A 23,354-nucleotide genomic window follows, 5' to 3' on the forward strand; every position below is an offset into this window, starting at 1 on the left:
CTCGTTACGTCGAAGGAGCCTTCATATAGACAAACGTCATTTTTATTTTAATATATGATCTCCCGTTATTAATTAAACCTTTCATGAGCCTATGTACGAAACTGCACCCCAAATTTCGCCAGTGTCAATGGCTGACATCCGTAGGTGCTGCGTGACGTCACAAAACACAAAGGTTTGTCGGATGGTCGGGATAACAAGCGTTGGTCGATGGATGTCTTGTATTTTGTTTCGAATTATATAGTCTCCTAGGCAGTACCTATACTGAAATACGGTTCTTTTATTGCAGTTCCCAAGCACGTGCAAAAAAAGTCACGCCTTTTAGCAGGATATTACTCGCAGACAGCCATAAGCTTCGAGCAAACGTATGCCGTTTCGTGCACACAACTGCGACGGACACCGATCGAACCAGGGGCGCTTGCAAAGCAAAGGTTGCAGATTTCGCCTCTGAAGCGGCACCTAGGTACACGAAGCGGCATCTGGGTACCAGTGTTGCGGAATGGCCACCCCCATTCCATTCCAATTCCATTCCGGGGAATTAGAGTTTTCGATAATTCCATTCCCTTCAACTTCTAGTAATGGGGACACTGGGCCCATTCCCACTCCTGGAATGGCTGAATCGTTCTATTCCATTCCTCTTATTCCTAAACGTAAAAAGTGTCACTTGACAGCTGCATTACGTTGCAGGGTTGGGCAGAGATATTCAAAAATGTATTTGGAAATAAAAATACTGGGATAGATAAAAATAGTTGCTGAGATACTGATACTCAAGTCTTAAATATATCTGTAAAAATGTATCGCGATACGTATCGGAAATGCATCTTAAAAACAGGCAAAAAGTCTTTGGAAATACAAATACAAGAATACATTTTAGGGAGAGCAGAAATATAAATACTGATAATGCAATATATTTTTCAAATTACTTTGAGACGCCAACTGAGATGAAGCTTCAAGTTTGAAGTGGAAGCTTTTTTTTTTTTTTTTGTATTGTCTTTTTTTTTTTTTTTTTGGTCCCGAAATTACTTTTTCGCAGGCTTGGCACTTCGCCTTGAAGGTAGTGGTTATGGACGAAGAGTCCTCAAGTCAATGGGTTTAAAAAAACGTTCCATCAAGGATTGACCACGGTCCCTTCACTGGCATCCTGTCTGGCTGACCAGTGATGCGAAAAGTCTTCGACCTCTAAATAAATTCCATCAAAACATCAACAATTCCCTGTCTAATAAGGGCGCCCCTGTCAGCACTGATCACATGACGTCACGGTGGGATGAACTAGTATTCTTGAACATGAAACTTTACCCACACTGCTGTATGAAAGGACGTACAATACGTACTTTCGTTGTAGGTGACCTGGTTGAAGACCATGCAGGCAGTTGTGTTCGGAATTTTCGAGAATACGGTGGACCACCTGAAGCATCCTGGAGCACACGTCTTATCTTCTGTTACGGTTGAAAAATCGATACGGTGGCATCCCTGTTGTGACGTTCCTTCCTGCCGACCCTACGCCTCCAACGCATGAATGGCGGTCTTCAAGTTTCGCCTAGCATCATTCAAACAGAAACCTCGTAAATTGCAACCTGAGATGGCCGGCACAGGTGCGAGCTCTCCGAGAAACAGCGCGCTCGAGACGAGTCGCAGGTGTACGAAGTCTGGATTCGCCCAGCGAGGCCACGTCTGGCCTCCTTCCTGGGTATCGGATCACCAGAGCAGCGGGTCACGTTCAAGTCGGCTGATGACGTGCCCTTGAGCCGTGCAATATTACGGGCGCAGACGCATTAGGATATGTGTTGAACTTCACTGGTGAAAGGCGCCACCGCCGTCCCCCCCCCCCCCCCCCCCCCCCCTTCCCCCTCTGTTCCTTGCTTTGACGCTTGTTTTTTATATTGCATTTTTTTTTTTTTTTGCATATAAGTCTGTTAGGGCCTTACGCGGGTTCGCAGTTTCCAGCTCATTTTATTTCTGAACTACCGACTGCCTGACTGGCTCGGTATAGCTGAACGTAAATATATATATATATATATATATATATATATATGTATATATATATATATATATATATATATATATATATATATATAAAGAACCCGAAGGAAAAATCTATCAATGTAACCCTGTTTGGCAGTCAATGTTTTCTAGTGGACCGCTGACTGTGCCTGACTGTACGTCAAACATGTCTGATTGGCCAACAAGTTACTCTGACCGACAGTCAAACTCCAGTCAGACTCCACTTGTCGGCTTTCTGATGGTTTCCTGGTGGCAGTCGGCCGCCGCGAAATTCCATCAAGATGCCTTGGTGGCGATTCTGATTGTACATCGATTGGCTCTGACTGTACGTCAAAAAGCTTTGACGTGCAGACAGGCGTACGGTCAAAGGACGTAATGTTCGTTCGGATACCACTATTTCGTAAAATCTATGAATACGAAAAATAATCTATGCACAAGAAAACGATTTCGGGACGTGAGCCCATAAAACCGCTGATGTTAGAGATATGACACGCAGCCGACCGACAACCTTGATCAGAAGGGGTCCATATCACAAGAGTGAATGACATTTTAGCGAACGGCGACATTTGAGCGAATGGTCGTTTTAGCGAATAACGGGGGCGCGCGTTAACCCATCCGTCGCGCTGCGCTTTACGCCGCTTCGCGGCGACAGTCTGCGGCAACTCATTACAAAAATATGAAATCACTTGGCCCACCCGAAAACGCCGCTTCGCGGCGTCCGACTATTCGCTAAAGTGTCGTTCGATGAAACGTGGGCGTTCGCTAAAACGTCATTCGATCAAGTGAGTGCCTCCCAATCAGAAGCCCGCCGAAACGCCGAAAACGCCACTTCGCTTCGCCCATAGAGGCTTCGCCGAGCTTTCATGAACGATCGCTCTCGACTCGTTTTGTTTGCCCGCTTGCTCCAACCTGTCGATCCTGCCCGGGCTCTACAGTGTTTTATGCTTTAGTAGAATTTCTACTCGACAAGACCCAGCCTGTTGTGAGTTCCGACGATGCAAGGGACTTTAGCGGTGTAGTTGAAGACGACAAGGTGTACCAGGTCTACTGGGCCGGAGACGCGCGAACAAAAGGATCGTTCTACGGCGCGAAAGTACTCTACATGGCAGGTGAGTAGAACTGAAGTACGGCGAGTGATGTACGAGTGCTTTGCATAACATACTGAAGGCTTAACTGCATTTGCAGCCGAAGCATCTCGTATGAAACGAATGGTCAAATCGTATTTCCTAAGCGGTGGCATAGCATAGGGGTTAAGGTGTCCCATTTGTACGCAAGTGGTCGCGGGTTCAATCCGCGGTGGTCCTGCTTTTTTTTTTTTCTTTTTTTTTCTCGAACATTTTGTTTTATCGAGGCATTTGGCGATATTTATGAGTGCGTATAGCTTTACTGTTATATAAATGCTGCACTTGTTGATGAAAATCCCTTGGCAGTGGCAGTCAGACGTCATCTGATGGACCATCAGATGACGTCTGATGGTCCATCACGTTCCATCAAGGCTGCTGACTGGCAGTCAGTGTCCCAAATTACGTATCTTGATGGAATTTTCGATAGGGAACCTGGCCCATTCCATTCCCATTCCATTCCGGGCAAAAGGCATCTAATTCCATTCCCATTCCATTCCCCTCAACGTTGCCGCCATTCCATTCCCATTCCATTCCGGGGTCGCGAAAATGCGGAATGATTCCGGAATCATTCCAACTCCGGAGGGGCAAGTCCGCAACGCCGCTGGGTACACATTTCGGCGGATCCACTGGATCGGTGATGAGGCTGCGGGTCATTCCCTCAGAGGCGATGTCCGCGGGTCGAAGGCAAACGGCGAACCGTTCAAATGCATGTCGTCAACTTGACTTGGACGAGCTTGGTGAAGCGTAGTCACGCTCCATTTTCACACGCGGGTCAAACAGATATCGGGCTGCACGCATGTTAAATACAACTTCTGGTATCATTTCGAGATGGCCCAGCTGTTGGTTTCGGTTTCGCTGCATACTCGAGGTCTGTTCGATTCGGCCAGGACGTTCTGAACTATAGTCGGTTACAAGTCAAGAAGGTAGTGGCAAATGCCCCTCAAAGGGAATCTGCATTTCGACGATAGGCTCGCGGCATCAGGATGATTTTGCGTCGGGAGTCACTGGCGGCAGCGCGCGGTCAACATACCGGTCACCTCGAAGACTAAGGCCTGACGATAGCGTCTTGGCCAAGACAGTTATCGACCGTAACTTTGGCGTCGAACCACAAAGCGAGAATCGACAAAAATGCCGATTCTCGGCGTTTTTCCCAGGCCCGTTAGTGGGCGTCCACAGATACCAGCGGACAAAGCATGCAGTATTATGCTCAGCTACGGGGACATGCGAGTGCCAACGCACTAAATCCCAGACCTCTGCATTGTATCGGAGTCGTCAATATGCATCCAAGAGCAACTGAAGGAGGGGACTATCAAGAGGGCAATACCTTTCCCGTCTCTGTAAGTAAGAATATCAACACTGTGGATCCCCACATAGCATCAAAAAGAAACAATTTACGTGAGCCAATATTTCAACACTCGCCACAGGGAGCTAACCTACGCGAGCAGGTGCCTAAAACGCTTTCAGAATATCATAATCAAGCAAATTCCTACCGTCGGTTATGATCTCAATTCTACGTCCACCGTGGGTACGTTATTATCATAAATGAGAGGAAATGCAACCTTCGTATCGGCGTTATTGTTAAACATCGCAGACATTTGAGCAAGAGCTGCGAAAAATGGCGCCGCGAGCAGAGAGGGACGAGGAGTGTCGTCTGCTATCGCCGTCTGCTCTTACCGTGTGCTTCAGCACGGACGCTGTACTGAGTCCGGAGCCGGTGGAAGGTTTTGGGGAACTGGGTCTGAACTCGTTCAGAACTGGGATGAATCGAACGCGCTAGTGCAGCGGCCGTGCAACTTCCGGTTGAATCGAATGCACCAGTTCCTGCACTGCTGAACTAGTTCAGCCAGTTCAGGCGAATCGAACAGACCTAAATTGAATGATCCGATTTGGGCGAGGAGTGGATGGACGTAGTTTAATATCGTTGGCACAGCATCACACCTCAGCTTTCAAGCCTTCTGTCCGCCTAAAGCTCAGCTCGTAGCTCTCTTCTGTGAGATGATTGCTGCATGAGCGGGATCTCGATCTTGACGGGAACCCAGTCCCTACGCACGACGACAATCCACTTTGCTTGTCACTGCACGTCTCGCGGAAATGTGTGGAACGTCATGTATTGGTCTCGCATGTGCTGCCCGGTGGTTGTGGCGCCCAACTGCGCAACAAAAATCTCACCCAACGACGAAGCAAGTCGAACATAACAACAAAAACGAAGCACGCTGAGGCGTTCACTCGCAGGCAAACGACGAGACAAAAATGCTCGCTTTGTGTTTTGTGACGTCAGAGCTTCAATGTTGCCAACGAAAGCAGCGTTTACGCTAGAATGCTAGAATGCGATTGGAGCAGTATAAATTCAATTACTCATGCAGAGGTGCATATAAAATTCAGATATTGCACGTACGATGCGTCTCGAGGCAATAACAATGATATTAAATTGTTTTCTCGAATACAAAATTTGATCGGACAATCCCTTTAATGCTTTCGCATTAAAGGGACACTCAAGCGGTTTTTGGAGAAGCTACTTTTTGGTGCGATGGTGTTAAGGAAGTGTCAGTGAATGAGTATCTTCAGTTTTAGAAGGCAGAAACGCCTATTAATCACGCAGGAATAAAATACGTGCGGACTCTTTTCTGTACTTGCGAGGACCAATGAAATTATCGTATGTTTGAAAATTTTGGCGGTCTTTTTAAAGTTTCGCTAAAAAAACAATTTTCAGTTCATTTAAATATGTTGTGCATGATAATTTCACAAGACGTAAAATATTTCTAGTTTAGAATACGCGATAGCGCAATAATCGTTTCACAAACAAGGGACTACGTTTTCTCCTTGCCTTCCTCCGCGGGGGGTGAATTTTCCGTTCCCCAGGGATGCGCGGAAGCGCACGTATCTCCGCGCGTTGCAGGCCGGTCGTGCCGGTCGCGGGCCGGCCGGCTCCTTCTATCCGCTAACGTGGCGTCGGTGGTGATCGTCGGAATGGACGGCCTGGTGAAAGCTCATCGTTCCGCGTAAAAGCGCTATCCGTGACTGTGAATTTTCGTCGTGTTTCGCTATGATAACCCAGCACGTACTAGAAGGGAACATCCACCTACTCGTGCGGCGATGTCGTGGCGGCACTCTCAAGATAGCAGAAACGCCCGTGCCGTCGTGTTTGTTTACTTCGACTACCGTGGTGCTTTCTAAGCATTTGTGTCCTCGAACATCGCCCGGATTTCTGATTTGGCGCATTTCATGCGTGTGCTCAAGTTCAAGGTATTACTGGCGCGTACCGTATAAAGGATGCGAATTTTCACGCGTTTTCATCACCGGAGAAAAGTGATTAGTGTTAGCAATCCTGAACGCTCGCAACGTCTATCTGATCACGAAATCATATTTCTACGTTGCTATATCGCTGCTAAGATTACATTGTCTTTTATAATCGTAGAAAAGGCGTGTGGCGATATTTGTACTATTGCAATGTCGTGTATTAGAGTCGTGATCGTCTAAGACGGCGCTGCATCTTTTTATTTTATTTTTTTCATTCGCTGTACCCTGCAAGCCTATCAAGAAAAAATAATAAAGCTTTAGACTAGAAAACTGTCGGTCTATATTCTGTTACGGCATTGAGTAGCAGTGCGTCCCCTTTTTTTAGAGGGGCCGCTGACACAGCTGACGGCGGCGTACAGAAGCGGTCGCCGTGCTGACGACCCGCTGCGCTTGTTGTAGTGGTTACAGGTGTGTGTACGCGAGGCGCAGTGCGGTCGTTCGGTTGCAACGGACGCAGTCGTAGGTACGCGCTCGTTGCACATGTCTGAACCAGCCTTCCCCCCGTTCTCCCGAGGCGAAAGTCAACGTGGCGACATCGTTTGACATCACGTACCAGAGGTAACGCTGCGATGTCAAACGTTGGTTTGGTTACGACTTGCCCCAACCGCAAATCGAAGAACGCCCGAAAAGGTCTGCGTTTCGTCGTCCTCGGAACCCGAACATGACTCCGAAGCGCTGCTATCGTCCACATCGCACGTCGGAGTGGCGTCATAGGAAATCATCCCCAGGTCGGCTGTCCGCCGAAGAACTTCAACCTCTAACGGCGTCAGGTCCTCGAGCGTAGAGAACTCCTCCATGATCGAAGCTCGAATGACAAAGAGGTTCGGCCGATGCGGCTACCTCGGGATCACTGCGCGACGGAACGTCGTCCAACACCATTGGCCCGAGATCCTTTTGATAAGCGTGCGACGACCAATGAGAGTGGTTTCGTTTTCGGATGGATCCGAGGTTTGGCGGCCTTCAATTACATTTTTATTAAAGAAATAATCACCGTATGACTATACTTTTTGGTTTTTAGGGATACTTAAGGCGTCTAAATTCAGCTGTCATTATCAAAACACGAACTCAAAAACCACTTGACTGCCCCTTTAAGGAAATGTAATGATGATGATAGCAAATTGCAACAATCGCAACATTTTTGCAATAAGCCGCCGCAGACTGTGCCTCCAAGCGGCGTAAGCGCAGCGCGCACGCGCGGGGGGGGGGGGGGGGGGGTTAATACGCGCCCCCGTTATTCGCTAAAACGTCATTCGCTCATGGGATATAAACCCGCCTTTACATCATGCTGAGTTACCAACACAGGCGGGTAGATTTGATGTTCCCGGTGCCCGCTCGAGTGCAGTGCAGCCTAGGCGATAGCCTTGGCTGCACTGCACTGTTGTGTCTCGGCTGAGCGTGCACGCTCCATATTCACTCGATGCCTCAAGAAAATTTCAGGACAGCAGAAAGACGTCCCTGTCGTTCCTGTATTGTTCCTCCAAACTGATGGGTGTCCGAGATGAGACTGATTTCAACCTTCGAAGTCGAGTTCTATTTCGTCTTATTTGTCCTGTAGTGTTTTTTTTAAAACTTTTTTGAGTATATATATATATATATATATATATATATATATATATACTCATTAACGCGACAAACACTTCCGAAGTCCACCTGATTAATTAAACAGTTTTGTTTCGCAAGGGCCAAGCGATCAGTGTATACCTGCAGTCACTACAACACCACCCAGCTCTAGCAGCCTCAAACACTAGCTGCAACTTCCAGGGAGCAGTGAACAGAGCAATTTTAAACCCCATTCCTTTGATCCCCGTTGCACTCCAATTAACTCGGCATTGTTCAAGACTGTTCTAGCAATGGCACTACGCGTTCACATATTACATTCAAAAAGGCATTCTCCGACCAGTGCCTCAGATAACTGCAGTTCTTTGTTGGCAGGTTTCCGTTGAAAGAACTGCCGAGGCTCAAACACAGATGGCATGGCCAGGGCTGCGAGAAGATGACTCCAAGACCCAATCCATTAGTCTAGCCCATGAGTAGACGCTATTGTATGCAATTTCAGGTGTTAGACAAATTAGGCTCGGCCTGTGCCTGGATTATTAGATAGGCGCGTCGAAGAAGTCAAGCATGCATCATGTAGAGTGTTGGGCTTTTTCATCTGAAAGCCCATTGGGGAAAGAAGTGTTGGAATCTTCCAACAATATGTCCAGTGTCTACATTGTATTCTTCCAAGAATATGTCCAGTGCTTACATTGTATTGATGAACAGGGCTCATTTTAAATAATGCATACTAGTCTCAGATGAATGGCTTTTTTTAATTATTATGATACGTGAATTGTACTTAGTATATGATTAAGCGTGCCAAATGATTTGAAGGCGCTTAGTTGAAGAACAATTTTCTCCTTGCCTATAACAAAAATACCTTGCTTTTTTTTTTTCCAGAGAATTTGTTTCAAGTATTATGTCCAAGCAGGGACTCAAACTGCAAAATAATACTCGGTTACGGTTACCATTCCCTGTTGATAGCGGTTTGGTTTCGGTTTTTCACGGTTTAGGTTACCAATTACGCGGTCCTAAAAAAACTTTTTTTTTTTGGTTTCTCCAATTATTTGTTTTATTGAAATGCTAACAGCCGTTTTATATTAAACGGTTTAAAGTAGTCCAAGACATCCAATAACGGGACATTCACAATAACAAGAACTCAAAAACGTCTTAGTACTTTTAATTGGTGAAAGGTCGAACACGTTTTATAGCTCCAATACTTCTTCACTACGCCTATTTGCATTATATAGTTTGATACCTAAGCATAGATGTTACTCCCGCAACTCGGGGATAATCGCATTCTATATAATAAAAAAAAAAACAGTCATTGTTACTTTGTTGTTTTGGGGCAGCGTTAATAAACAACCCTCAGAAAGTTTCCACTGGGTGCTGGAAGAACCATTCGCAACTTCTCATCGCTATAGTTCGTTGCAACCTAAGATGCAGAAGAGTTTTCGCGCGCACTGAAAGAAGTAGCAGAACTATAGCCAGTAAAACACTACTAAGTGGTATAAAGTAATAAAATTGAGAGCTGAGCGAGTTGATGAAAGTCAAACATAATGTGAATGCAATAGCGCAAAACAAGGAGGGGAACGAACAACACAGAAAGCTGTAAAATATATGTCCTATGTTGTTGGTTCCTTCCCCTTCGTGGTTGTGCGGTTACACCTACATCATGTTTGCTATTTCCAAGCACCTCGTGCGTTTGTTTGCCCCTCAAACGCGCCCACCGTTCTTTTGTTTCCCCCCGAACTCAACCAAAGAGGGCGCGCGCATGGCCGCCTCGTCATCGCGCGTTCCATACGCGCTCTCTTGATTGACATGCCCCTACTTGCATTTCGATGCGCGAAAGACGCGTTTTGGAACACTTGCTGGTCGCATACCCTGCATTCCACGTCTGACTAAACCAGCTTGCTTTTTTTTTTTTTTTTTAAGCAGTGACGTTATTTACGTGGAAAAAAAAAGTGAGCAACTGTTGAGGTGCGTGAAAACAGCAATCCAAGTGTCACCTTACTTGTTCCCCCCCATCGGAGTTCAGATACTCTTCATCCCATCCACGACGTGCGCCCCTAGAAAACTGATGAGCTGCCTTCACATTTGGACGAAAACCGGGGACAGACTTGCCAGCAGCATGAGGTAGGCTCTGTGATTGTCCAGTGTGACCCAGCTAAGTGGCCAGCTGTCAATAAGGACTTTAAGTACACCGTATTCTAGGGTTACGCTTTGCTAGCAGAAGCTTGTGCCGTCACTTCGAAGCCTATAAAGTCATAGACTGAGCACGCACCCCCCCCCCCCTACCCCCCCCCCCCCCCCCCCCCCCCGCTTTCCGCAGCGTACGATCTACTAAAACTCTCTAATATTTCCAGTGTTGGGTAAAGTACACCTAAAAGTACTTGAAGTACAGTAGTAACTACGCCGGGTGCAATCTACTTGACGTAAAGTATTATAAATACAATGTTCTTTCAAGGTAAAGTACGAAGTACTTTTTAACAGATCTTTCATGATGGCCTTTTATTTCCCTATACCGTAATTTTTTAACTGGTATGCATTGCTCTAGGGGTAGTGGGTATTGCCCCAGGGGTAATCGGGGATGCATCACTCATTTTCGCAAATGTTGGCCAATACTGGATAAAGTCATGTGGCTTCCGAGTTTACAAAACATCATTTTGTGATAAAAATTTAACAAGACAAAATTCGGGGGAATGTAGTTAGAAGTCGGGAGTTGTACTTTCCTCGGAAAGTACCAGAATAAAATATTTTCAGTAAAGTACAAGTACATACTCAGATAATGTACTTCAAGTAAAGCAGACATGTACGATCAAAAAAGTAATTAAGTTAAGTTACTGAGTATTGGCGTCAAAAGTAATCTGAGTAGAGTAGAAATTACTCAAATAGAAAGTAATTGAGTGAATTACTAATTACCGCAAAAAAGTAGCGAATTTCTTTTGAAGTTACTTTGAAGTTACTTTGAAGTTACTTTTATATGATTTTTATGGTAAAAAGAAAGTAGAGAGGTTTTGATCCGTTAGGAAAATTGTGCTTGCCAAATAGGAATGGGCTCGTTTTTTTTGTTAACAGCAATGCTTTAATAACTGGTTCTGCTTCTGCTTGCCTAATTGTTTTTAACTTTCTTGTTTGTTTGGTCAGTGATGTACTGCGAATGTGTCATTTGTACTTTGAGGTTTAGCACTGTCTGAGCTTGATTTTTTAGACAATGTTTGCTTGTTTACAGTGTTGCATAAAGTACATCTGAAAAGGACTTGAAGTAAAGTACAAAGTAAATGAGAGGTTATGAACTTCAAGTAAAGTACTAAGTACACCGGGTGCAATGTACTTGAAGTAACGTATATAAATACAATATATTTCACGGTAAAGTACAAGCACTTTTAACACAATCTTTCACGATGCTCTTTCATTCCCTATACTGTTTTTTTTTTAACTGGTATGCATTGCTCCAGGGGTAATCGGAGGCGCATTAGTTTTTACAGAAATGGAAGCAAATATAGTATAAGGTCAAATCGCCGCAGAGTAGTTGTTTTACTCTCGCTGGCGAGCTATTTCACACAATCAACTTATAAGTAGGGTGTGTATTTTCCGGTTTTAACCGAAAAACACCGATAAACATCCGTTGGTGACAAAAATACAAAATCGGTTAAAACCGAAAAACACCGGTGGTTGGATATTTTTGCCCCGGTTAAAACCGAAAAACACCGGTCGTTCACGTTTCCGACCTAGCGAAACCCTTTCCCCGTAGAGGTTCGTCAAACGTGTTATCTCGTGGATCCTGCATTCTTCCAGTGTCTATGCATGGCTTGCACGTGGCGTCAGTCCGCCCTCCTTTCTGGGGGTGAAAAGCGTCTAGTTAACGCAGTGAAAGCTAAGCTCTACACGTCTTTCCCCCATTGTGTCGCCCATGGCTTTCTTTTGTGGAAAAATTAACGCAGCGGAGGGTACACTCTCACGTGCCTTTTCCCCATTGTGTCTGGCCAAGTAATGTCGGTGCAAGCCATGTATTCAGAGGTTGCTGTGGTTCCTGGAAGACACTACCAACATCCGTGTCGTACAGGGCTACTGAGCTTTGTGTTTGAGAAGGCGCGTCCGTCCCGCGTCTGCGGGTTTTCTCAACCTGAGACTTGCTTCCCTTCGTCGTCTCGCGGAGTAGAAGGCCACCAGGATGGGAAGTAAGCGGAAAGCTCAGGATGACCGTACGCTACAGATTTCATGGATGAATCATTGTTCTGGTTCCGCGTGCCAATTGTTAATCCGTGCATAAACGTGGAGCTGCCAGAGGGATTTGTGCCTTATGAAAGTATCTATCGGCTGGTCCTCCGAAACGAGAGCTAGCTGAGTGACCTAGAATCAGAGTTTCTTTGTTACCGCCAGTATGCTGTGACTAGCACCGTTGATCCAATGTTATTTTGGAAACTTCATTTACCTGACTGACCACTACTGTCCCAAGCCTAGCTGGACATTTTGGGATTTCCTGTGTCCAGCGAAAATCTGAAGCGTGTGTTTTCAAAATTGCGGGTTGTGAACCGCAAGGAACGTGCTGCCATGACGGATGTAAGCCTCTCGAGGTATGCTTGCATCCACTATAATAACCAAGTGTAAGAAATATATGCTTCCTCGAGAAGTGTATGAAATATGTGAATAAAATTAGAACTCTCTGTCTGTGATCAATCACATTTTTTTCCACCGATAATCACCGATTTTAGCCTCGTCGTGAGACGTTCCACCGAAATACACCGGTGTTTCGAAAAGAAATAAACACCGAAAAACATCTGCCGATTTTTCTCACAAATAAACACCGGAAAGTACACACCCTACTTATAAGGCACTTATTCGTTTCGGTCTTACAGCCGCCATTACTTCACTCATAGAAATGACCAGATAGCGTCTCGAAAGAGCGCGTTTTCACACGACAATACCGCCATTTTTTTTTTTTTTCAAATTTGAGGAATGTACATTGAGGTTGGGAGCTTTACATTCCTCGAAAAATCGAAGTACATGCTTCGAAAAATTACTTCAAGTGAAGTACAATTTTTCTAAACAGTAGTACTTTAAGTATACATGTACATAAAGTACTTCCCAACACTGCTTGTGTATTATTTTTTTTAATAAAAATGGTGGGGGAATTACTACAGGTTTGTCGAACGATCTATGAATCTTTGAGCATCCCCAAAGTCTGAGTTTCGGCAGGAAAGACAACGCAAAAAGGCAATCTTTGCGTTGCCCTTGAGCACGCGATTCTTCGAGTACAGCACGAACTACGGGAGCGCAAGATGAGTTTCAGAGCAGGTGCTGCATTTCGTTGCCTCCTTTGAGTGAGGAAGCAGTGTGTGCACCTCCTATAGACCTTTCCAGCGGCAGTCTCGAACGAAGCGATTTACAGCGGGCGTCCCTGGTTTTGAGAGGGTACGTCAGTGTTGCCCGACTGCGCTGAGCTGTGGGTTTTGTAGTCAGGGGGCTGTGGCAGCCTGCGTAGGCGCACTTCCGGGCGCTGGTGGAGGTTAAATTGCCGTGTTATATTTTTTATTTTGTGTTCTATGGCGAATAGAATTTCTCGGGGTTTTTAAGAATGCATTGTACTATTTTTTGGGAACAAAAATTAAGAAATAAAAGCTGTTTTGGTGAGTCCGTGCGCGACAGAACAAATGCAACCGGAAAATTTGTTTCATTTTATGTTGATTTTTTTACGGCACCGTACACGCAGCTGTGTCAATTTACAAAGGTCTTAGCCGTCAAAAATATTTAACCACACAGGATATCGGAACTGCATGGATATTCCCCGCCCACACCATGAAATTCGACGAGTATCATCAATCGAACAACATATAGATATATTGTATGTTCCCCACGGTGCCGCGTTATCCGAAAAGGACTTGAGAAAGGTCTCGAATAACACAGCATGTCCAATATACAGTGCCGACGATCGCCAATAGTTACTTCACGACAACCGGACGGAATCCGGTGTGTTTTGGGGAACATCTAGAAGAGAGCTGCGCTTTCGCACAGCTTCAAAGCAAATGAACGAACGTGTCTATTTCGTCGCCACAACCCGGACCCGACCCTATCAACTATTTTTCGCGAAGACCCGGAACATAGCCGGGAAGGCTTTTTGGAGATTATCTCAACATGAATAATCCTCCAAGAACGTCAAACTGCCTGCGTCGCGGGCAGCTTGACGTTCGCTCTCTTCGTTCGTTTCCTGCGAAGGCCGAGTCCCTGGACTATTCCCTGGTTCTCACAGTGGAAGATAACACACAAAGGGTAAATATCCGAAACAGGCAAATAAAGTAAAAACTTCCAAGAAAAGCCGGCGAACTCCGAATGCACAATGCAGGTGGGGAGTCACGCTGGCCGGGCTTCCACAGCTCAGGCGGGTGCCAGAAATTTCTGGCTGATAGGGGTCGCTCGATTCGCAAAATGGCGGCGGCCAGAGCGCTCTTTTTGGAAAGGTCTATAGTGGGCGAGAGTTTCTACGGTGGGGAGAAGCGGGGACTGCTGTATCGCCGTACGGCTGCGTCACCGCAACCAGGAGCGGCGCGTTCCAGCGCATGCCCGTGCCGGACATACGTCACCGGCGCGGGAGGTAAAAAGAGAGCGCTTGCCAATAAACTACGTTTTTCATGTCCCGGCCACCGGCGAGTCTGGTCGACGTTTCAGTGGCGACGAGGGTAAACCGATATGGCGGCACGCCCGCCGCAGTTCGACGAGACGGCAGGAACCTGGGGCACATACCGGGTCCGGTTGGAGGCGTACTTCGAGGGTCACGGTATCACGGACGCGGCGAAACGTCGCGCGTTGCTGGTGTCTTCCCTAAGTGACAGCGTGGTCCGAATTCTGCAAGGCCGCTGTCAATCGGCGTCCATCAACAGCCTGTCCTACGCAGACGTGGTTGGCTACCTAGAAGAACACTACGACCCGCAAGCCAACGAGATTGCAGCTAGCTACTCGTTCTTCGTGCGGAAACAGGAAGATGGGGAGAAAGTACAAGACTTTGTGGCAGAGTTGCGGCGGCTCGCGAAGCATTGCAAGTTCGGCGACACCCTGGACCGGATGCTGCGAGACCGAATCGTCTGCGGCATACGGGATGACGAAGCGCGACGGGTTTTGCTGACGCGTAAAAAGTTGAGCCGGGAAGAGGCGGAGGAATTCGTAATCGCGTCTGAGATGGCCGATAACAACGTCAGGGCAATGGGAACGGCCCCCCAGGACTCAGCCGGCGGTACGCATTTCGTCCAAGGTCGGCGGGGTAACCGGAGGCCCCCAAGACAAGAAACCAGCGGTGCGAATCGACGCGCCTGGTGCTGGAGGTGCGACGCGAACCACTCCGAGGACGACTGCCGGCACCGCAAGACCATATGCCGCAGGTGCGGCACCAAGGGACATCTGGCGAGGGTGTGCAAGTACAGTCGGCCCAGCCAGCCAGGTGCGTACGCGCTGGCGGACATCAACACCGAGGAAGAGAGTGGCGAGGAAATGCTTCACGCCCTGGTGGCTCACAGTACAGCCAACAAAGACACGACGCCGCCGATAGAGCGGGATTTGCTATGGGAAGGCAGGAAGCTGCGAATGATTCTGGATACGGGCTCCCCAGTCAGCTTAATTCCCGAGAGCGCTTTCAAAAGACACCGTAAACGGTGGCCGGCCCTGGAAACGACCCCCCTACGCTTGTTGTGCTTCCTGGGGCCGCTGCCCGTTGTCGGCAAGATCACCATGAGTGTACAGTACGGACAGACGCAGGTGCGCAGCTCGTTGATTGTGGTGAACTGCCCAGGGCCGCTGCTTTGCGGTAGGAATACGCTGCGGGCGTTTTACGACGCAGGGGCACCGCTTCTAGAAACTGGGGCACCGCTTGGGGTGAACATGGTGCAGGCCGGCGCAGAGGGGCAGGACCTACTGGAAGAATTTGCAGACGTTTTCGAAGAGAAGCTGGGGTGCTGCCAGGGCCCACCAGTAAAGCTGTACAGGAAGGAAGATGCGCGACCCCGTTTTTGTAAGGCGAGGCCGGTGCCCTACGCGCTTCGCGACAAGGTGTCGGCGGAAATCAACCGCCTGGAGAAGGACGGCGTGCTCTCGCCGGTCAACGTGTCGGAATGGGCTACACCTGTTGTTCCGGTGGCAAAGAAAAACGGCGAGATACGACTGTGCGGGGATTTTAAGTTGACGGTAAATCCAGCTACACACCTGGAGCGATACCCCTTGCCTAAAATTGACGACATTTTTGCGGCGGTATATGGGGGGGAACTCTTCACCACGCTGGACTTACGCAACGCGTACAATCAGCTTCCTCTTGACGAAGAGGCTCGAAAGATGACTGTGCTGAACACGCACCAAGGCTTGTACTGTTACAATCGTCTGGCCTTCGGCATTGCGTCCGCACCGGCTCTGTTTCAACGGCGCATCGAGTCCCTCCTGCAAGGGCTCCCAAGGGTGCAAGTCTACTTGGATGACATCGTCATCGCAGAAAAGAAACACGACACGTCGACACTCCGGCAGGTGCTGCAGCGGCTACGGGAAAACGGCCTGAAGTTAAACCGAGCCAAGTGCCGTATCCGGGAGAAGCAAGTGTCCTTTTTGGGCCACAGAATCGATGCCCAAGGTCTTCATCCGGAGCGGACCAACCTCGAGGCAGTGACCGAAGCTCCAAGACCGACCTCGGTAAGCCAGCTCAAGTCTTTTCTTGGGTTTGTCACCTATTACGCCAAATTTTTGCCCAACTTGTCAACCACCTTGGCCCCTTTGTATAGATTATTGGCAAAAGGAGCGCAATGGCAGTGGGACGGGGATCAGGAAAGGGCTTTCCGGAAGACTAAGCAGGCTATGGCCGAAGCTAAGTTCCTGGTTCACTACAACCCCCGGCAACAGTTACGGCTAGAATGCGACGCGTCGCCAGACGGCTTGGGTGCAGTGTTGTCACATCGCATGCATGGGAAAGACTACCCCATAGCGTTCCGGTCGAGAACGCTGACGAAGGCAGAGCGTAATTATTCACAGCTCGAGAAGGAGGCGTTGGCGCTGGTTTTTGGAGTGACCAAGTTTCGAGATTATCTGTTTGGCAACCGCTTTACGCTCGTCACAGACCACAAGCCGCTGACAGCGCTGTTCCACCCTGAAAGAGCAATTCCACAAATGGCGGCGGCTAGAGTACAGCGTTGGGCGTTACTACTCGCAGCCTACCAGTACGATCTCGAGTACCGAAAAGGAAACCACAACGGGAATGCAGACGCTCTTAGTCGTCTCCCGTTGCCGGCGCAGGAGGAGGGCAGCAGTGAAGTGCTCACTGAATATGTGCTGTACACGCGGGGGTGGGACGACCAACCTATGTCCGCCCAGCAGATGGCCACCCTGACTACGCGGGACAGCCTGCTTCGCCAAGTAAAAGCCTGGATTTACGCCGGATGGCCGTCGCACCTGCGCCCGGAGCAGCACCAGTTCCTACCGTACTTCAGCCGCAGGTATGAACTCACAGTGAGCCACGACCTGGTTTACTGGGGGCATCGCGTAGTTCTACCGGAAGCTGCGCGAGCGTTCATGCTGACGGAACTGCATGATACCCACCCGGGAATGACGGCAATGAAGCGTCTGGCTCGCTCCCTCTATTGGTATCCTGGTCTAGACAAAGATATCGAAAAGCTGGTAAATAACTGCTCGACATGTATACAGTGTTGGACGATGCCCGCGGCACAGGTTCCTTCCAAGTGGCCGGAGACCCACCAACGGTGGTCCCGTTTGCACTTGGATTTCGCGGGGCCACTGGAAGGGTACATGGTTCTGGTACTAGTGGACTCGGAAACAAAGTGGATTGAAGCCATACCACTCAAAACAGCTTCGGCCGAGACTACAATTGGAGTGCTCCGAGAACTGTTTGCGCGTTTCGGAGTGCCACGAACAGTGGTTTCCATAATGGGCCGCAATTTTCAAGTGCAGCGATGGCACGATTTTTACAAGGGAACCATATACGTCATTTCACCACTGCGCCCTACCACCCTCAGTCGAACGGGTTAGCCGAACGGGCAGTACGCACGATCAAGGAGTGGCTAAAGAAGAACAGGGAAGGCTCGTTGCAAGATCGTATTTCCAGGTTCTTGTGTCGTTACAGATCTACCCCTATGAAAGAGGGCAAGTCGCCAGCCGAGTTGTTGTTAGGCTTCAGGCCCAGGACAAGGCTAACCGGCTTCTTCTCAAGGGGCGAGGAAGCGCAGCACAGCGTGGTCGAGCCGCAAGCCCCGGCCACGACACCACCGCCATTTTCGCCAGGAATGCCGGTCTGGTCACGCCAGTTCCAGCCGAGGCGGAGATGGCTACCGGGGACTGTGGTCTCCAGTGAGGGTCGGTGCATGGTCACGCTACGCACACCGGACGGCCAACAGAGACGGCACCGGGACCAGCTGCGACCTCGAGACGCTTCAGGGTCCCCGGAAGGCGCTGACAAGGCACGTCGAGTCGCCGGCCGGTCGGAGGTGGGAGCAAGGCCGCCCAGCACCGACGAAAGAGAGGTCGCCACCAACGGCGATCCCGAGGTGACGCCCACAGCAGACTCGGTTCCTCTCAGGCGCTCTACGCACCTGCGGAAGCCGCCGGACCGTTTGAACTTATAGGGGGGAGGGGATGCTGTATCGCCGTACGGCTGCGTCACCGCAACCAGGAGCGGCGCGTTCCAGCGCATGCCCGTGCCGGACATACGTCACCGGCGCGGGAGGTAAAAAGAGAGCGCTTGCCAATAAACTACGTTTTTCATGTCCCGGCCACCGGCGAGTCTGGTCGACGTTTCAGGGACCAGCCCTTTCTTAAAAAAGGTCGAGTCTCCTTGAGCTTGGGGATACAAAGGAACGCCAGTCTTCGGCGCAAGTCCCGCAGTTACTCGGCCTCTCGCGTCGTGTCTGTTCGCTCCCCGCGCCTCGTAGCAGTGTTGTTGCAGGGGGGGGGGGGGGGGGGGGGGGGGGGGGGGGGTTCTTGTGAAACTTTTGGGAGAGTTTCGGACTCCACAAACAATTTTCTTCCCCCCCCCCCTTTTCCTACGCCACATGCTTCCCCCTCTTTCCAAATATCAGCTGATCTTCGAACATCTAATCTCCTTTGTGCAGGAATGTTTGTTGATAAGCAAAACAACCATTAAAATTCGAAAGTGATTTGTAACTTGAGTAGAAGTTACTCAAAAAAGTAATTAAAGTAAACTACTAATTACCGAAATAAAAATGTAATTGAAAGTTACTAAACTACTCAGAAGAGTAGTTAAACTACAGTAACTTGAGTAGAGTAGTTGAACTACGTACAAGTCTGAAGTAAAGTATACGAGTATTCTAAACGGGGGACACCACCTCAAAATTGAAAATTTTGAGAAAAAAACGACTTTTCCTATTTTTATGTATTCTGGTTCCACAACTAATAGTGTTATACTCCTGCAAATCTTTATTGCAATATCTGAAGTATTTACGGAGAAATAAAACATTCTTGATAAGCCGGCGATGCAAAATATATGTTTTTGAAATGTGAAACTTCTATGTTTCCTACTTTCAAACTGCTGTAGCTTTGCACCGGTATGCCATAGAATGATCATACCCTCGTTGGAAAGAGCACTTCTTCGCAGTTTCAATACATTAATTATCTTTGTTTGAGAGTCGGAGCGCCTCTGAACGGCAAAAAAACCCGCGGCTCCAAACCTGTTTCTACGCAATTTCCGCCTCCTCCCCTGTGCCAGACAGTCTCCGAATAAATTGGAAGCAGGCGATGGCGAGCACGATCGCTTTTATTTGACGCCGGTATTGAAGAAGTCTTGACAAGGTCGTTGAAGAAAAAGCGAGTGATTGTACACATCAGCGCTGCTGGTCGAAACGATGCCAGCGATGCAACGATCGAGCCCTTCGCTTGGCGGTGCAAAGGCAGCTGCTGTTATAAAAGCCGACAAAAAACGTCGTCAGCACACGCAAAATATAAAGCTCGGCGAATCCACGCCGCCGGTTGCGATACTTTTATACGGCCATAGGTTTGTTCTGCCCTTCGTGACGAACTGCCTATAAAATGTATTCGTATACACACAGGAAGTTCGGCCGCGCTCGGCGATCAAGGTTTTGTCGTCCGAAGCGAGCCTCAGCTAACGTGCAGATACGCAAACAAAACATCAATCGGCATAATGCTCTGCGTGAGTGTCCAACCGGCTTCCAAAGTCGCGTACATACCCTGCCTTGCTCTGTTGAGCGCGGACAGGACTATTGTCAATATTACCGAGTTTCCGTGCAACGGCGATCAAGACACGGCGTCAAATGAACGTTCAACGTTGTTTATTAGCATATTCAAACCAAACAAAATACGGTCCAATGCATTTTCCGAAAGAGCCTTACCTCTAAAAGAAATTCGAACGCGTTATTCGTCTTACCTTGAGCACTTTTCATTAACAAAAGCGAGCAAACCTCACACCCGCGACAGAACCGAAGCAGCTTATCCCGTCATTTTGTTTGTTTTTTTCTCTTTTAGCGCCGGAAATCGTCACCAGTCAGGAAATGACGTCATTTTAACTCCTTTGACTCTACGTGCACCGTCTCCGGACTCGGTGCTTCGGAGCTTGACTCCGAAGCCCCGGAGTTACGTGCACCGGAAGTAACTTTTGGCCGTCCAGTGGAGGGAGTCAGTGACTCCTTGACTCCGGGGCCGCTACTGAACGCGCCCAGTGGCGTACCAAATTGTTCTTGAGTGGGGGGGTAAACCAGACCCCCCCCCCCCCTCCCCACCCCCCTCAGGGCCGGGGTGCGGTGCCCTTGGAATCCCTTGGGCGCCGCCGGACAGTGTTTGCCCTGCCCAGTGGCAGCTGTTTCAGGGGGGGCAAAACACATGCCTTGCTCCCCCGCCCCTCTGAGAACTCGGGGGAGGGGCAAGCGGCCCCCTTTAGCCCCCCCGGTTGGGACGCCCATGGGTTTGTCTGCTTTGAATTTCGATGATGCTTGCCCCGCCCATTCTTGCTGATGTTGGTTCGTGTATTTGAAAGTACTTATTATTTATTGAAGGTATTATTATTATTTATCAAAATAATTTATTATTATTGAAAGTACTTATTAATTATTGTGGTTCATGTATTGCAATCATACCCAATTCCCTACCCGTTTCACAATCAATGTCCACATGCTGACGACAAAATGACACTCGAAGAAAGCGTTTTAACCTCGGACTCACTCAGCAAAGCCATGCAGGAGATTGGGTGTAAGCAGAAGGCACCACCTATGTTCTTGGTGCCTTTTAGTTGCCACCACTACCAGTAAAATCAAATGTAGTGGTGGGGAAATTTCGAACAGGTTTTTCTCAATTTCACTTTTTTGCAGCAACTTTTGTTTTAGGAAATCTATAATTTCAATGAATCGCTGAATGTATTCTTCGCTGTGGATGTTTCTGAACTGAAATTTAATCAGGCATGCGGCTAGATATTGATTTTTCTATTTAAAGGAAGTTCTTATTGCCAAAAGTAGAGTCTTGTCAAGGATAAAATGCCCCATTATGTGGAATGCTCAGTTTTCAAATTGATATTTTGCATAGAAAAAAAACACGGATTTTAAGGTAAAAAATAGATATATGCCGCACCCGCCATTTGGTGTAGTTAAGGCTGAAGCTTGGAAATGCTCAATATTCTGCAGCAATTTTATACGATAGATTTCCTTGCCAAGTGAGGCGACATGCATCAATAACTGTGTACCTCCCCCTGTAGCTTATCGGAAAATTGCTCCTACGGAGATTAAATGTCATACAGTGCATTTAGGCAACGAGATGAACAGACCCTCCAAATTTAATCAATATTGAGCGACTGGTTTAAGAGTTGACACTTGAAGGTGGTGTCAGTTAGTCTATTAGTCTGCGTTAGATTTCCATTGAAAGACACTTTATCCGGTGAGCCGCCGGTAATAATAGCCTTAACTTGCTTTGAGCCTGCATCCAACGGTCTTTAACTTCTATGCAGGCAAACTTCACTAGAATGGGCGGATTGAGAACTCGTTTGCCTGATAATCTGTGAGCAAAGACAGCGTCAGTTGGTTGATGTTCAAACATCCCGAACAGTGCCCGCCAGCCCCGCTACGATGGAGACAGAAGCTTCGCCAGGGGCGACTTTCAGCCCGAGTATTTCCATATTTTGGCGGCGACTATATTGCTCAGCCTCATTCGTCTCCATTCGTAGGCTTAAGATGGTGTCAGCCTGCTCGGAGACCGTGGCCTGAAGAGCTACCTCCGTTCGTAGATCGTTAATATCCACCAATTGGGCAGATACCGAGGCTAAAAGGCGGTCATACCTATTCTCTACCGAGGCGATCGATGCTCGCACCTCCTATATACGTAGACGCCTTCATTTGGTCATTAGATGGTTTGAGGAGTAAAAGCTGTTCAACTTGTCTTGTAGCTCGAGTAGTCCATCTACGTTGGTCTTGAGTATAAACAAAGTGTCCAATTTCTGGTTCATTGCCGCGATTTGCTTCGTTAGAGGGTGATGCCCGACGCGCTTTGCGAAATCGCGTCGGGCATCACGCCAGCGGGTCCCTCTAGGTCAGAACGGTTGCTCTTGGAGCGGCAAAACTTGTATCTCCTTTTTTTTCTTCTGTGTTTATGGTATAGTGAAGGTGGAGACGGCAATGCCGGAGCACGTTTTTCCGATGTGGTAATCACGTTCGCACATCGAGCAGGTCATGTGACGACCGTCTGGTGAAATAACCTTTCGGCAAGCATCACAAACGAGGGACATTGTCTTAGTATTAGTTATTGGCACAAAGACAAACGAAAAAAGTGTCACCACTCCTATGCATGCAACACCAGCTAAACAGAGTAGCTACAACAGCTTGGAACAGTCATCGGAATAAGTGAAGATCTAAGTGATGGTCGGTTACCGGCAAGCAGTGGTGGATCCAAGGGGGGGGGGGGGGCGGCGGGGGCGATCGCCCCCCCCCCCCCCCCCCCCCCCGGGGTTCTTCGTCAGCTCGAAGAAAAAACGTAAGCAATCGACGCGAGGGACAAAAGATTAAAACAGCGGTGGGTGGACGCGCCTGCTGAGCGCTTCCAAAGTGGGGTTTATCTCCGTCAAGGTCACGGCACGTCTTACCGACAGGGATAGCGCCAGGAGTTTCGAAGTGGAGAGACAGCGGGGAGGCGCACCAAATATCAGGGTCCTCGACTGCAGGCACACTTCCAAACAAGGCCAGCACGTCGAGCACGGGGGGGAAATACCTTCAACATATCTAGTCCCCTTTCTTTCTCTCTCTCTCTCTGAATCCCTCTCTCTCCTTGGAGGTTGTCTGCGAAAAATGTGTGCCCTGAAAGCTCCCAAACGCAGACGCCAAGCAGCCTTCCTCAAGGGTACGATCCTATACACAGCGGATTATCCTTCCTCTCTAGCGGCCGCCTTTTCATCACTTTTCGTTTGATGGT

At 48.4% G+C, this 23,354-nt stretch overlaps 1 protein-coding gene across 1 annotated transcript; it reads left to right on the forward strand.

The window, feature by feature from the left end:
* Positions 1-15,353: 15,353 nt before the first annotated feature.
* On the forward strand, positions 15,354-18,708 carry LOC121833759 (uncharacterized protein K02A2.6-like). The gene is made up of 3 exons (XM_042287319.1): positions 15,354-16,619; positions 17,217-17,416; positions 18,061-18,708. Exons 1-3 carry the CDS (start codon positions 15,438-15,440, stop codon positions 18,557-18,559), a joined length of 1,881 nt encoding a protein of 626 aa, XP_042143253.1. The 5' UTR covers positions 15,354-15,437; the 3' UTR covers positions 18,560-18,708.
* Positions 18,709-23,354: the final 4,646 nt, after the last annotated feature.

This window comes from Ixodes scapularis, unplaced genomic scaffold (genome assembly GCF_016920785.2).
Source record: "Ixodes scapularis isolate PalLabHiFi unplaced genomic scaffold, ASM1692078v2 PGA_scaffold9__187_contigs__length_104089568, whole genome shotgun sequence".
Classification (NCBI taxonomy): Eukaryota; Metazoa; Arthropoda; class Arachnida; order Ixodida; family Ixodidae; genus Ixodes; species Ixodes scapularis.

Bases quoted from the DNA above. Each gene is read 5' to 3' on its own strand.
- LOC121833759 (XM_042287319.1), top strand. From the start codon at position 15,438: ATGCTTCACGCCCTGGTGGCTCACAGTACAGCCAACAAAGACACGACG. The intron at 16,620-17,216 runs GTAAGCCAGCTC...TTGCCGGCGCAG, and splicing joins AAGCTCCAAGACCGACCTCG to GAGGAGGGCAGCAGTGAAGT. The intron at 17,417-18,060 runs GTATGAACTCAC...GTGTCGTTACAG, and splicing joins CTACCGTACTTCAGCCGCAG to ATCTACCCCTATGAAAGAGG.